General features: G+C 43.9%; 1 protein-coding gene across 2 annotated transcripts in view; it reads right to left on the bottom strand.

Moving 5' to 3' along the window:
* LOC311308905 (syntaxin-binding protein 4) overlaps positions 1 to 16,808 on the bottom strand; it is a 50,487-nt gene that overhangs the window by 22,481 nt on the left and 11,198 nt on the right. For both annotated transcript variants that reach the window (XM_084437984.1, XM_084437985.1), the window contains exons 2-5: positions 9,336 to 9,409; positions 5,922 to 6,017; positions 888 to 957; positions 659 to 733 (exon numbers count right to left, since the gene is read on the bottom strand). In XM_084437984.1, the coding sequence (XP_084294110.1) occupies positions 659 to 733; positions 888 to 957; positions 5,922 to 6,017; positions 9,336 to 9,409 (315 nt within the window). The remainder of the gene's footprint in view (positions 1 to 658; positions 734 to 887; positions 958 to 5,921; positions 6,018 to 9,335; positions 9,410 to 16,808) is intronic.

Below are 16,808 nucleotides of genomic sequence, written 5' to 3'. Positions count from 1 at the left end.
TACGTCTAGGAGAATCTGGGCCACGAGTCAGGATGCGACAGTCTAGACCACGTCTATCTGACACGTACAATCTGTTTGGCTGGACAGCAGTAGGAGGAGGAGCCATACCGTGGAGGGTGTGCGGGGTCACATGACAAGCTGGTGTGACCAGGATAAACATGGCGGCCTGAGACTCACATAATCACAATTTCAAATAAAATGTACTTGATATCGCCTGATAAAAACTCCCCTTCATGACTTGGCTTACAGTATGGGCCTTTAGGTCACTGGTTCAGCAGCTTGTGATGACTGTGTTGTTTATCTTTCCATTAATACCATCTTGTTGCTAAGCGCTGCCAGCACAGAAGGAAGCAAGCCGGAGGGATCGATGCAAAGTCCCCCCAAAAAACTTTTCTTAAAATGGCCGCCGTGCTGCAGGGATCTTTCAATAAATCATAAAAGGCCAGCTTTTTTTAATCACACTTTTGAGAGAAGACCAGCAGGCCAGCCTGAGAAAAAGGACCAATTCTACTTTCTCCAATATACTGTAGCCTACAGTACCTTTTAATTGTATGTATTTCTCTTGCTTGAGTATTTGAGTAGCAGAAAGTATGTGTACTACTGTCAGTACTGTAAGTGTACTACTATATCAAATGAGGAGATTTTGCTCGCGACCTACTTTGCCTCCTCATCTCTGGCGATCAGAAGGCGCATGCGGTTCCTCGATGATGCAGACCTCAGGATGTCCACAGCTCTGTAAAACACATGTGCACACACACACACACACACACACACACACACACACACACACACACACACACACACACACACACACCACACACACACAGTCAATGTTTATTTCTGCTACTACGATGAAGAGGAGGTAATGTTTGTTTTTGCAAGCCTACCTGTCATTGGTGACTTTGATCAGACTCTCTCCATTCACCTCCAGGATCTGGTCCCCTGCTTGCAGGCTCCCTAGGAGACGGCAACACAGGCCAGAGGATAATGGTTATGGTTAGGGTCAACACCAGGTCAGGGGGTTAGGGTCAACACCAGGTCAGGGGGTTAGGGTCAACACCAGACCAGGGGGTTAGGGTTAAGGTTAACACCAGACCAGAGGGTTAGGGTTAACACCAGGCCAGAGGGTTAGGGTTAACACCAGACCAGAGGGTTAGGGCTAGGGTTAACACCAGACCAGAGGGTTAGGGCTAGGGTTAACACCAGGCCAGAGGGTTAGGGTTAACACCAGACCAGAGGGTTAGGGTTAAGGTTAACACCAGACCAGAGGGTTAGGGCTAGGGTTAACACCAGGCCAGAGGGTTAGGGTTAAGGTTAACACCATGCCAGAGGGTTAGGATTAAGGTTAACACCAGGCCAGAGGGTTAGGATTAAGGTTAACACCAGGCCAGAGGGTTAGGGTTAAGGTTAACACCAGACCAGAGGGTTAGGGTTAAGGTTAACACCAGACCAGAGGGTTAGGGCTAGGGTCAACACCAGGCCAGAGGGTTAGGGCTAGGGTCAACACCAGGTCAGGGGGTTAGGGTTAACACCAGGCCAGAGGGTTAGGGTTAAGGTTAAGGCATCAACTCCAACATCTCCGACATCTCCGGAAACCAATGTAACCTAAACCTTCTGAGAGAGTCCAGCCAGTGGCAAACGTGATCTCAACACTGTCTCCACTCTCCACCAACGCCTGGAAAGGTCTATGAGGAAGGGTTGGGACACTTCCTGCTCCAACCAAGGTCCTTGCTCACCCTGGGAAAGTAGCTAGAAAATGTCCAGTCCAGAACTGAACTCTAATTCACAAGCTGAACATGTAATGTTGGTTTAACACATTTTTAAATGCACAATTCAAAGCAAAATATCCCAACAGGACACTGGTGTGGAGGTGCTGCCAGCATGCAAGCTAGAGTCTGCTCACCGCTGAAGGTCAAACACAGCCAAGCTCACCCAAACCTCAGCATGAACTGTCCCTGTGCATCACTTCTTAAAAGACACTTTTAGAAGTGCTGAGAGTATGCTGTGTGAGTGTTTTATTAATGTCTTCAGGCCCCTTGTGAGAGAGGCAATGTCTCCCAAACTGTTTTCCTGTCACTCCCAGGGTATTGAGCTTAACAGAGAGAAGGGCTCCTCTATGCAGCGCCTAGAAAAAGTATTCACTTCCTTTGGACTTCTTCCACAATTTATTGTGTTACAACATGAAATCAAAATAGATGTGAGGTTCTCTGTCACTGATAAACACATGTTCTCACAACGTAAATAAATGAATAAATAAACAAACAAACAAATAAATAATCATTTAAAACAACAACTACAACACTTGATTCCATAAGTATCCCTCACCACACACACACGCACACACACACACACACACACACACACACACACACACACACGCGCACACACACACACACACACACACAGTTAATACTTGGAAGAAGCACCTTTGACAGCAATTACAGCTGTGACTCTGCTTGAGTGAGTCTTGATCAGTTTTGCACATCTGGACGCTCGCAATTGTCGCCCACAGATTCTCAATTGGATTGAGGTCTGGGCTTTGACGGGGCCATTCCAGGATATTGACTTTTTTTGTTTTTAAGCCATTCCAGTGTGGCTTTGGCTGTTTTGGGTCATTGTCCAGCTGGAAGATGAATCTTGCAGACTGTAGCAGATTTTCCTAACCCATTCATTTTCCCTCCATCTGAGTGAGTTTTCCAGTCCCTGCTGCAGAGAAGCATCCCCATAACATGATGCTGCCACCACCATGCTTCACATAACATGATGCTGCCACCACCATGCTTCACATAACATGATGCTACCACCACCATGCTTCACATAACATGATGCTGCCACCACCATGCTTCACATAACATGATTCTGCCACCACCATGCTTCACATAACATGATGCTGCCACCACCATGCTTCACATAACATGATGCTGCCACCACCATGCTTCACATAACATGATGCTACCCCCACCATGCTTCACATAACATGATGCTGCCACCACCATGCTTCACATAACATGATGCTGCCACCACCATGCTTCACATAACATGATGCTGCCACCACCATGCTTCACATAACATGATGCTGCCACCACCATGCTTCACATAACATGATGCTGCCACCACCATGCTTCACGGTAGGGAGGGTGTTCTGATGTGCCGTGTTAGGCTTGCGCCAAACAGTGCTCAGTGTTGAGGCCAAAAAGTTTGATTGTGCTTTTCAAGAACCTTGTCCCAGATCTGTGTGGAATGTTCCTTGGTGTTGATAGTTGGGAATACACTAAGCGACTGTGGGTTCACCCAAGGACAGGTGTGTTTATTCTGAAATACCTAATATTGCACATCAGCGGACTCCATTCAACTAATTATGTGACTTCTGAAGAAAATTGATCTTAGCTATTGATCTGAGCTTATTTAGGTGTGTCATAGCAAAATGTGTGACTATTTATGCAATCAATTATTTAGTTTTTTTTGTTTGGAATTAATTTAGAAAACTTTGTGTTTATGAGTGACAAATAAATCTATATTAAATATATTCTATGCTGCACATTTTCACTGCTGAAATTCCCATTGTAGAACGACCAGCCATGTGAGTCACACAGCATGTCTGGACCATTACCGCATCTACAGACAATATTATTTTGTTACTAACTGAAGTGAAGACAGTTTTTGAAAGATGAAAGCATATTCTCTGAGGTGGCTACTCTTGCAGCCCCCCACCTTTTATATAAAAAGCTACTTTTTGCACGTAAATAGCACATACCACTGCTATCCACTAGCCTGGCTTCGCCACCCTGATCACGTGATCTCTCTTCATGATAGAGAAATAGCATGTAAGATCACAATGGTGAACATGAAATGGCTGCATTCTTTTAGCAATAAAGATCGAGAAAAAATGTACAAATAAATGAAATGTTGATGATACTGTAGATGTGCCGGGGTTGATCTCCGGCTCATGATGTTTGGGAGCCTAGCCTATGTGACGGATACACCGGCCCAGTTTAACCCCTGCTCCTAAGTGGGTTTACTATATGGGGATTGTGGCTGGCTAGCATGGGCACTGGCCAGTCCACAAATCATAAGGTGAGATTCCAACACTGAGTCGTGCACGTACCACTCAAACTTACTGAGTTTCTAACCCTAACCCTAACCACCCAACACTCAAACTTACTGAGTTTCTAACCCTAACCCTAACCACCCAACACTCAAACTTACTGAGTTTCTAACCCTAACCACCCAACACTCATACTTACTGAGTTTCTAACCCTAACTAACCACCCAACACTCAAACTTACTGAGTTTCTAACCCTAACCCTAACCACCCAACACTCATACTTACTGAGTTTCTAACCCTAACCCTAACCACCCAACACTCAAACTTACTGAGTTTCTAACCCTAACCCTAACCACCCAACACTCATACTTACTGAGTTTCTAACCCTAACCCTAACCACCCAACACTCAAACTTACTGAGTTTCTAACCCTAACCCTAACCACCCAACACTCAAACTTACTGAGTTTCTAACCCTAACCCTAACCACCCAACACTCATACTTACTGAGTTTCTAACCCTAACTAACCACCCAACACTCAAACTTTCTGAGTTTCTAGCCCTAACCCTGAACACCCAACACTCAAACTTTCTGAGTTTCTAGCCCTAACCCTGAACACCCTACACACCCTACACTCAAACTTAGCTCTGCTGACACAACTTAACCACCATTTCCCAGCGTTTTAAAGAGCCAACAGTTCCTGGCTCTATTCCTCTCTTTTGACAGCTCCTCAGATGAACTAGCGAGTTTAAACACACGATACGACACGGTTCCACTAAGCCTGCCCAGCGGCCCCTGGCTCTGTTCACCACAGCAGGGACGGACATGAGCTACAGTCCTGTAGCGCTCCAGCACACAGCACACCACATGAAACCAACCCCCACACATATAATAGCGCCATTATAACAGCCCTAATCTCTGGTCTCCAGAGCAGTCCCTGCAGTAATACTATATTCATATTGGGTGGAAATAATTAAAACCTCGCTGTACTGTACATCAAGGACAGTCTTATCAGAACCAACAGTTGAAAGTGTGTCCTGTGCAGAGCCTGTTCAAAACCAATCTCTGACATGCCTCCCTAACACTGCTCTACTCTCACTTCCTGATAGACGTGTACAGTGTGTACATGTATGAGGCCGACCTCATAAAAACATAATGTTCCTCTTTGGCACGGGTTAGCAGACATGTCATAGACATTTGAACTGCTCTTTAAGATTAGCTGCAGCAGGAACAGTCATCAGTCCTCCTCACATTAAAAGTGTCCTGAATGGTACTTTCCAGTCTCAAATGAGCTCATCACATTAACACTGAATGGTCCTGAATGGTATCTTCCATAGTCTCAGATGAGCTCATCACATTAACACTGAATGTTCCTGAATGGTATCTTCCATAGTCTCAGATGAGCTCATCCCATTCACACTGAATGGTCCTGAATGTTGGTAGTTATATAAACTAGATAGAGGGATTCGGTTGTTAGATAGAGTGTTGACACTAGTTTTGTTACTGCCCCACTAACAGGCCCTGCAAGGAACTCATCACTGAAATCAATGAAACCATTCCAGGCCGTGATCTGAAAGTGGACGGCCAACTGAGCTTTTCAAAACACCTCATCCACAATAATGAGATAATGCTCATTTTCTAATTCACCCCTCTAATTCATGTGGATCAGAGCAATTTACTGAAGGACTAGTTTGTGCTGATCTGTGGTCGACTTATCAGTGGAGGCCATTTCTGCCTTCCTTTGCTGGGGCTACTGAGACCAGACAGGAAGGTTATCAGGTGGCTCTCCCAGTGTCAGGAGGAGAACATAGAGTAGAAATGATGAAGAAAAGGAACAAACAAAACCTTCCTTGAAAGGTTCCTGGAGGTGCCCTTACCCTCAACGGAAGCAAGACTACCAGGTAAAATCCTTTTGACGTAGACGCCAAAGTCCTCTCCAGTTAACTCCTTCACTCCTCCAATCACTTTGATTCCTGATGGGGAAACAAAACAAACAAATATTTACAATATGCACTTTTGTTGTAGAGATATTTATGCATGTTAAAATGATTAGTTGGGTTTTGAAGATGAGAACTCTAAACAATTAGATCACAGGATTACACCCGCTGTATCAAGATCAAGTCAAATCACTGTATGCCCTACAAAACAGCAAACACATCTTTATACCACAACAGTAATGTGATTGATGCTTACTGCATGGGATTTACTTATAAATTACACTCATAATATAATAACGTATAAAACGTATTGCACAGAAAGCTTAGCAGTATGTCATTCAAAGCAAAGGATATATGTTTTAGTGGATGCCAATACATGTCACACAACAGCTCTCACTCTCAAGGTCACTGAGAGATTCAGTGGAACCATTAACAACCCCATGCACTTCAGGGAAGTAACAATTCTAAGACCTGAAACGCACACACGCACACACACACACACACACACACACACACACACACACACACACACGCACACGCCACACGCAGGAGGTCAACCAGATAATCTTCTGTGCAGTGTTCATCTTCTCATTCTGCCCTGATCACTAAACAAGATGAAAGAGGTGATAACCAGCTTATGTGCTCAATGACGAACAGCTCCAGTGTGAGTCTTTAGAAAGTGAGGATCTAAAGAGGCTAACCCTCATTAGGATGGAGCTCGTACACTCAGAAGGCAGTATAGTCTTTGTGGCACAGCTACGGTTAGATTTGATTTACTGGCTAAAGAAGGGTGAAGGCTGGTGTCTAATTGGCTGAGCTGACAGAGTAGTGGAGGTGTTCTACTTCTCACTTTATACTGGCTCGGCTTTTTATCCATACTTATTATAACAATTATTATTAGTATTATTATTATTGGAATTATGATTATTAGTATGAATAACTATAACGATAACGATAATAATAATAATAATAATAATAATAATCATAGAAACAGCGGGAGGAGCTTGTGTGGATTTTGGACAGGCATCTTAGTGAGGCACCTTTGGGTCAAAAACACACCCCTAGAGGTATGACTTGTTCCCAAGGACACACACATGAGATTTCCAGATCAATAATCCCGACGACTGCCTCCTGGTCACTGTCGCCGCGGTGATGGCTAATGAGACCGCGCCTGTCAAATGGCAGTGTGATGACACGGCTTAGGTAGGAGACGACACAGGTCCCAGACCCGTGTAGAACGTGCCCCACCTTCTGACTGCGTACAAACATTATCCCTCAGCCCCCCTGGCCTAGGATCAGGGGGTGAGAGCCAGCAGGGGGATTACAGAGCACTCGCTTTAAGTCAGATTGGAGTTAATGCTAATTATGACAATATTAATGAATGCTAATTACTAGTACAGATGGTGTGTCGGAACATCCCGAGCGAGGGGTCAGTCACTGGTGAGCAGCTAATATCCAAACCATCAGGTCGCTGATGTTAGACAGAGAAAACCAGTTGTGTAATCGTTTGAATAGGGGAAACCAAATCATTTATCATTTCAAACGTTATTTTTGGCAGACTTACAGGAGTATTCATACAGGCTTTATAAGGCAACAGTGGCCAAAGCTAATGTGTTGTAGTTTGAGCTCTGAACTAATCCCCAGTGACGACCCACAGTAGTCATCATTACAGAGGTCCGCCTGGTGTTCCGGCAGGCTAAACGACGTGAGGCCAGCGCGCTCACACTCATCTATCTAGCAGAACAGGACCTCCCTGGCTTCAGGCTGCTCTGCTGTTACCAGGCAGACAATACGTTAACACTAATTGGGTTTTGTAGTGTGAGGCGCTTGTTAATGATGTGGTATTGGGGGCTGTGAGTTCCTCCCCTCTCTCCACTCCCTGTCCGAGGTGGAGGCTGCTGTAATCCCAAGTCCAGAGCACTCTCATTCCCCAGGCACAGATCAAGAAATATACTCTTTAATGTCTTCACTGAAAACAACAGCTCTGTTTAGTTTTCTTGATTATTCACTGTTGATGCTGTGTGGAGGGCAGTAGCTCCTCACAAGGATAGAATGTGATTCAGGAGTCCTTGGTTTACAAAGATCACACAACCCTCACAGATCAAAAGCATCTAGTATATATATAGATATATGTAGATATAGTGTTCATACATAATGCCCGAGGTGACAGTAAAAATAAAATCATGTTCCACGTGTTATTTTGTACCATTTTTGTATTGTGTCCATGATTTTGATGCGAAACCATAAATGATTGCTTGTTTGAAGAACATTTGATTTCTGCTGTGTGAGTGAGAATAAGCCACCAAAACAGATTTAAAAAAATAACAAATCCATACGCTCTCCCTCCCACACACGGAGGGCTCAAAAATGCTACGACAATGAGATTAGTGAGCACGGCCTTTTACGGAGGCAGAGTTGCATGAATGTACAGTAAAACCAACGTTTTACCCACACTGTACTGTATAGCTCTAGAAAAATGTGTTTATGGCCGAGTATAGTGTAGGAACACACGTATAGAACCGACTTGTATAGGAACATGTGTAGAACCGAGTATACTGTATAAGAACGTACACATGTGTAGAACCGAGTATACTGTATAGGAACGTACACATTTGTAGAACCGAGTATTGTATACTGTACAGGAACATTTGTTTTTGCTGTGCCAGGACAGCTATGCCCACTTGCTCATCATGACAAAAATGGGGAAGAAACAGTAGAAAGTACTGATTCTGTGCGACTGCTTAAGACTGGTTTATGTTTGCGTGTAAAATGTTTGTCCATGAAGAGTGTATATTTTAAATAATGTGTGTTTGTGCGTGCATACTACAGTATGTATGTGTCTGTGTGTGTCCCTCACAGCTCTGCACACACACACGCATGCACGCACACACACACACACACACACACACACACACACACACACACACACACACACACACACACACACACACACACACCGCTTCACAAGTAAACCCATTCTCTTCATTACTATGCCAAATAGCGGAGATGGTGAACTATTCTATTCTTGTTTGTAGTGCTTTGTACTGTATTCCATATGTCTTACATGGTGGTCATCTCGGAAACCTCCATGTCCACTTGACGAAAGTGGCCTAAATGATAGCATGGACACAGCACACACCGTGATAATAGTTTTAGAGCTGCCGTGTTAGATGGAGCAAAACGATGTGGCGAAGCCTCGCCATGGGAGTTCCTCAGAGAAACGACAGAGGTGTTCAGGACAGAACACAACGAGCACACATACCCAGGCCACTCTCACAGTCCTTAAGCACAACGAGGAGCACACATACCCAGGCCACTCTCACAGTCCTTAAACACAACGAGGAGCACACATACCCAGGCCATTCTCACAGTCCTCAAACTCGACGGAATGCACGGCACGATCCACTCCGTACGGACCCATCAGTGTCCTGTGGGGTATGAGAGGGAGAGAGGGGGGAGAGAGGAGAGATGAGAGGGGGAGAGAGGAGAATGGAGAGGGGGAGAGGGAGGGGGGTAGAAGTGGCGGGGGGGGGGGGGGGGGGGGAGGGGTAGAGAAATAAAACAGAGTTAATCAGCTGCATCAACCTTTGGACTGTATTGTACCGATGGGTCTATAATTGAAAATAAATATACTAAAATATTTCCTTTGATTTTGCCTCTCTAATGAACTAGCCTAAACGAGCCCTGAACCAAATTCATTCCCGTAATTCACTGGTTTTAATACTGATCCTGGATCAGATCCCCGTCCCTAGGGGTGAGTTCATTAAGCTGGTTACAGTGTGGTGATGGGGGGGGGGGGGGGGTTAAGTCCTGTGTGTGCATCCACCCCCACACCTTCAGGATTCCCTTCCTCAGCAGTTCTGGCCCAATTCTGCCATTAGCTGCTGCTGCAGTGTGGACCCACACCAGGGACCCAACATGGTCAGTATCGATGTCCCTCATTACAAACACTTTCTCTTTGCAGGTTGGAGATACAGCTGAAGACCAGTGGGCAGTTCATTCCCCGCAGTGGTGGAATGAGCTCCCTACTGAGGTCAGGACAGCAGAGTCGCTGGCCCTCTTTTGCCGCAGGCTCAAAACCCACCTCTTCAAGAAGCACTACCAGGATCATTCCTCTTAAGTCCCTATTATATATATATTTTGCTACACTTTGGCACGAGATTATGCTCTTAGTCACTTGGTTAGATAGGAGATACAATTGTGAGTTCTGGCGAAAGTAGTACACTTAAATGCAATTATTGTACTTGGCTTTGGATAAAAGCGTCTGCTAAATGACTGTAATGTAATGTAATGTAATGTAAAAACCGCGAAGTGTAAGGGAAGAATGGTTGGGCGGACAATTCGCCAAAACAAATACTTGCCCTTTGAAACCTGGTGAAAATCTGCAGTGTGTGTCTAGTCTGGCAGGGCGACTCTAGGCCCTTGTTCAGCCCCTGGGGCGAGGAGAGGTACCGCTATCAATATTTCAGTGTGGACAGCTCCGAGTGACACCTCGCCAGGGAAAACACGACTGGAATGATCAGGCCTGGTTAAAGATATACTGAAGACTGAATATCTTATTAAGGTCACCAGGCTGTAACGTAGATAGTATAATTTGTAAATATCTAATAAATAGGAAGGTAAAACCAGAAAGATGGTGTGAAGGGCAGTTTGTGTGCGATCAGGACATGTTTGATATTGCTGCATTCTTTAGATCGAGAGCTTTATGCCAGTCCAAACCCTGTGTCTCTGTGACCTTCCCATGTGGCCGAGGATGAGGGGGATTTTTCGCTCCTGAGCCAAAGTCGGCCCAGTCCAAACCCTGTGTCTATAGCACCCCCACACAGGCTTTGTTCTAGGTTTTGTTTTCATTCGTGGATCCGGCCCATGATTCAGATCCGCCAATTTAATGGGTTCTAAGGTGGCCCATGATACACTCCATACGTTCCATACAAATTGGTTTGGTAATTTTTGCATGTAGTCCAAAAAATGAATGGAGGTCAATGGCCGGTCCGGCCGTGTTTGGGCAGCTTGTGAACCCGTCCCGTGATTTGGGTCCACTCCAAAATGTAATGGTTTCTAAGGTGGCCCATGCTACACCCTTCCACCAAGTTTCATGAAAATCGGTCTGGTAGTTTTTGTGTAATGCTGCAAACGGACAGACAGACAGATAAACACACAAAGATGGATGGGATGCACTTACAAAGAATACAATGTTTTGCTGTATTAACCAAAATGAGCTTGATGAAAAGATGCTTGAATATATTTGATTGTAATTGTAAAAGCAAAAGAGCTTGTAAGCCTGTACAGAGCCCGTCTTTCTATGTTGACCCCAGGGTCATGGGTAATAGCCTACAGGTGCCATGCATTCATAAGGCACCATTTACAGAAAGACAAGACCAAGGCTTGCCTAGGGGAAATAGATTCGACTACACATGGCCACAGCTTTGTTGGTTAGTGCCCATCCATATTTTACAGCGCACAGACTGCCAATAATGTAAATCTTTACTAATAATTGTCAATTTGTACACTTCTAAAAACAAGAATGGACTCACATGTTCAGTGGACCACTACGACACGGATATCTTAATAAAGTGAAATATTGTAGCCTACCAAAACGCACGTTAGCCTCCTATCCATTGGACATCTGCAGATTTGACTTCTGTCCTCTTAGAACCACCTGCTGCGTCTTTTGTAGAGCAGCTCGATCGAGTTATCGTAATAATTAAACAGTAACAAACAGGTAGAATAAATGACTGAAGTAACACACAGGGCTACTGTACCAACAATAAATCACTCTATACGCGTGCGCGACTGCAGGTTGGAGAAGATGCCGCTATCCACGGAGCGCGACGCTAAATAACCACAACATACCCAATCCGCGCACCTCACCTCGCCAGACATGTTTACCTGCTAATGATGACAGCTCCTTTATACATGACCGAAAACGTTGGCATTTTGGCTCAAATTCGCGTCTTTATTTTCCACGCCGGTCGGACGGCGCTTCGCCCTCTTCCCTTGCCGCGTCCACCAGGCTTCAGCCGCGCGCGGAGCTCTTCCCTGGCCAGAGCCACATGATCACTGCACAGATCCGCTCAGAAACACACACTTCAACCGCAGATTAAACCTTCAGAAACACCAACTTCAACCGCAGATTAAACCAGGAGCTGCCACAAACCGTGTAGGTTTAGGTTAATTGGACATTTTGGCGTCGGTTGCTCAGTAGCTATGTGACTCAAGACTGTTTTCCAAGGAGATTGTGTGTCTGGCTGATGTAGCCTACAGGTGTTAGGAGAAGTAGCCTAAAGCTCCTTTTAAGATCTCCATCCTTCATCGAGCCACAACAACATAGCCTAGGCTGTCTCGGTTTTTGAGGTCGCACAGGGACAGATCTGCCTTGTTTGTTCATGAAAGGAAACTTCCAATTGTAATAGTTGTGTATAAAAAAAGAACGTGTTCAAATATTGTAGGCTGTGGGCCTTATACAGACAGGTGTGTAGGCTACTTTTCTGTTTTTCATTTTTAATATATGTGAAACATTTCTAAAAACCTAGTTCATGTCATTATGGGATATTGTGTGTAGATAACCCTAACCCCATTACACTGTCCAGAAAAAATCCCAGTAGGCTATGTGTAAAAACTGCCAGGCAATAAACCTGATTCTGATTATGAGATTGATGAGGGAAAAATAATTTTATCAATTTTAGAAGGCTGTATCAAAATGTGGAAAACAGTGAAGGGGTCTGAATACTTTCAGAATGCACTGTATTTTAATCTGCTGATCCATTTCATTATATTTTCATTGGTCTTCTAATCTAAATCCCCAAAACGGAGGGGGTTTAGTATGTAGGTTATATTTGAGAGAGTGTGTGTGTGTGTGTGCCTCCATGTGTTTGTCTGTGTGTACAAGTACTGTAGAGTATGTGTATGTCATGTTTTAGAGGGACATCTCCAATGGAGTATGGTGATGTCTCTCCCTCCTGACCGTAATAGTTATACTAGAGTTACAGTAATAGAGTTATATACTAGTTACAGTATATAGGCCTACAGTAATAGTTATATACTAGAGTTACAGTATATACAGTAATAGAGTTATGTACTGTACTAGTTATACAGTAAGAGTTATATACTAGAGTTACGGTAATAGAGTTATGTAGTTATACAGTAAGAGTTATATACTAGAGTTACAGTATATACAGTAATAGAGTTACAGATTATACTAGAGTTATATACAGTAATAGTTATATAGCCTACTATAGGCTACTTTAAAAGCAATCTCATAAGTACCACGGTGCTTTGGGGTGTCTGTGTGCTTAACAAGTGAGGAAGTGGGAAGCTATTTCATTTCTAAAGACGTTTCTAAAGATCATATTACAGAGGCATGTGAAAAATCAAAACAAGCCCTCGCTCTATGTAAGCACAACTAGCGATTCATCAAGACAGATTGATGAAAACAACCGTTTCGCAGCAGAAAATAGATTTTTTAGAAGCTGCATTCTCAGTGCCCCGTCCGCCGCCATTGCATGGATATACTTGGCTCGCGCTGGATTTTAAATTTCTTCTACAGGCCTCCGAATTACACCAAAGTTATCTCGGTGAGACAAACGTCTTATAATATGCCGTAAATAAGGTCCAGGTTGTCAAAAACGAGCATTCTCCTTTAAGCACCTATTGTATTTATATTTTTTACTCTTGCATTTTGCCTTTAGCAATAGATTATGCTCTTACTTGTTTAGAGGGAAGATACTCTTGTGAGTTCTGGTGAGTAGTGGGACTGACTTCTTGCATTACATGTAATTATTTAATTCACTTTGGATAAAAGTGTCTCCTAAATGACTGTAATTAATGTAATATATTTGCCTGCCTCAAAATCAACTGAGAATAATTGTAGTTTGCCAGTAATCATAAAAGTTGCAAAAACAATCAAAGTACGTCGATCATCCACACTGATGGAGATTGCAGGCAGGCCCTGAAAGGGGGGGAGGGGCTGAGGTCTATTTGAGTGGGGGTGTCCTTCCTTATACTGTAGACCAGGGGTGGCCAACCCGCGGCTCGCGAGCCGCATGCGGCTCTTTGCCCGTCAATGTGCGGCTCCTCCATCCATTCCCAAAAAAAGTTGGCTTGCGGCTCTTCCATCCTTTCATTAAAAATTAAATTCATTCATTCCATAAAAACGTTTCTCTCTCTCTAGTTTCGCTGTGCATTTCTTCCCGCCCATTTTAGTTTATTGCAGATTTGTCATAAAATCGATTCGTTTCGCTAGTGAGGAAGTCGCGTGAGAACCACTTCAAACCAATCATATAGGTAGCAAATCACCTTGGTAACAAAATGATTAGGTGCGTTTACATGGACAGTTTGAATCGGTTTCAAATAGGTTTGGAAGGCCAAACCGATTGAAAATATGTCATATAAACACCTCAATCCGACTGAAATGCCCCAACCCGATTGAAATCCCAATCGCTTTTCAAGGAGGTAGTTTAAACCTTTTCGAAACCGTTTGGTCCGTCATGTATACTACCTTGAAACGGATTGATGCTGCGTTCTGCGTTCATTTTGCGCATGTTCAAGACTTGACTAATCAAGGCATCGACAGTTCCGTAGTCAGCTGTTTGTAACCATCGTAACGCAATCACCCACGGCTGCGTGCGCGTTCGAAACATTTGTTTCGTTGTCACATGTAAACATCCAACCAGTTTACTTTGTATCCCATGTATACAATCAAGATGAAATCAGCTTGAAATCAACCAGATTGAAAAATATTTGTCATGTACATGCACCTATTGTAAACAAAATAATTTGCTTTGCGTGGGTCATTCTCTTTTACGACAAAAGCTAACGTAGCCTAGGCTACTGTACACAACCAAAGAATGGCTGGAAAGAAATGCGCAGCTAAAAGAAAATATGAAGACGAACATAGGACATTTTTTACCCGAGTGGGGAGAGTAATTTTTTCTTCATAGAACGTAATGGTAAGCCATTCTGTCTGATATGCCAGACATCATTGGGACATTTCAAAGCCTCATCTCGAGCCCAGTCCAGCCCAACCCAGCCCAGTCCAGCCTAACCCAGTCCAGCCCAGCCTAACCCAGCCCAGTCCAGCCCAGCCTAACCCAGTCCAGCCCAGCCTAACCCAGCCCAGTTCAGCCTAACCCAGCCCAGTCCAGCCTAACCCAGTCCAGCCCAGCCTAACCCAGCCCAGTCCAGCCTAACCCAGCCCAGTCCAAAATATATTATGTCAGAAAATATCTTGTATGTATTAATTTTAAATAAATTAACTTTAAATGTATATTTAATGGACAATAATGTTTTTCTTATTATTTTAGACTGGGGTGCCTTGGGATTTTAAGTACTTATGAAGGGTGCGGTGACTGAAAAAAAGGTTGAGAAACGCTGGTATATATGGTGTGGCTCTGGGTGGTACCACAGTAATTTTTGTGGCTCTTAGTCTCTGACTGGTTGGCCACCCCTGCTGTAGACTATACTTCCCACACACTATACATGCAAAGATACATCAAAGCAATTCAATATGAAGGCTAGTCTGCAGCACCTGTCAACTCCCTGTAACAGTACAACACAAACAAGCCACATTACACACTATGAGCTACATTACACACTATGAGCTACATTACACACTATGAGCAAACTTAACCAAGCTGAATGACTGTGGAGTTAACAGCAGTTTTTTTTACCTAACTCTGTAACCTTGCCCAGGGTAGACTATCTTACAAACTCAGCTGGCTAGCTACTATTTGCGTTTCTCTCTGTAAAGTGCATTGTGTCGCCTCAGTGTACTGTATGAAATGTGCTATATAAATAAAGTTTGATTTGATTTGATTAATTTGGTCTCTGCTTTAGTCAACGTTTTGCTATCTCTGTCTAGTTTGGAAAGAAAAGAATGTCATCATGCTGCTGACCACAACAAATAACCGAAAATTGCTTCACATTGATAGTTGTGATGCTAAGCATTATTCTTGTTGACACAGCAAAAAGAATAAATGAGTAAAAAAAGACATCCTACAGTATACCGGAAGGATGAAAAGACAAAATTAAACAACCGATTTAACATCCTCGTTCATGGCCTAGAGGTGGTCTCTAGAGATGAGCCCAGACGTTTGCAGTGTTAACGCCACCTTCCAACACTTGGTTTTAATTGGAGGTAAATCTCCTTCTCTGGCCTTCCATGTTTAAGATGGCGCTGCCACTGTAGACTAATGCCAGCACTGCCAGAGAGAGCTGAGATTTAACGTGATCAACGAGCGCTGTGGGTGTTTGGATGAAGAAAGATTAGTGATGTGGTGGTCTAAGATGGTGAGTGTGCGTGTGTGTAAGAAAGACCAGTACCACGTCTCAGCACTTCAGTGATGTCATTTACACACAGATGCACACTAGAACAAGAGGTGGCATGTGAAGACGGTCCTCACTTGGGAAAACAAAGTACTGTAAAAATAGAATGCCTGGAGTCCTTCCATCCAAGCTGATGGAATACAGCAACCCTCCAACGCTCCGTTTATGACCATAGAAATAGTCCTGAATACCCGAACCACACATATTAAATCACACACTACAGCTGCAGGAAACCTCTCCATCCATCCATCCCAGTTCCATCTGGAAAACAATACATCCACATCACTACAGGGTGAGGTGATTAATGACGGGCCTGTGTGTGTGTGTGCGCGCGCGTGCATGTGTTTTTGTGTGCATTTCTGGTGTGTGTAGGTGTATCTGTCTAAGGGAGAGCAATAGAGAGTGAGTGAGTGTGAGCGTGTGTGTGTGTCTCCTCGTGTGAGACTAGTGCGACCTGGGTTGCTCACAGGGCAGTTTATCAAATCCTGTGTGCCTTGCTGTTTT

This window comes from Borostomias antarcticus (genome assembly GCF_949987555.1).
Source record: "Borostomias antarcticus genome assembly, chromosome: 5".
Lineage (NCBI taxonomy): Eukaryota > Metazoa > Chordata > Actinopteri > Stomiiformes > Stomiidae > Borostomias > Borostomias antarcticus.
The sequence above is the reverse complement of the archived record's forward strand: the minus strand, read 5'-3'. Positions and strand labels throughout refer to the sequence as shown.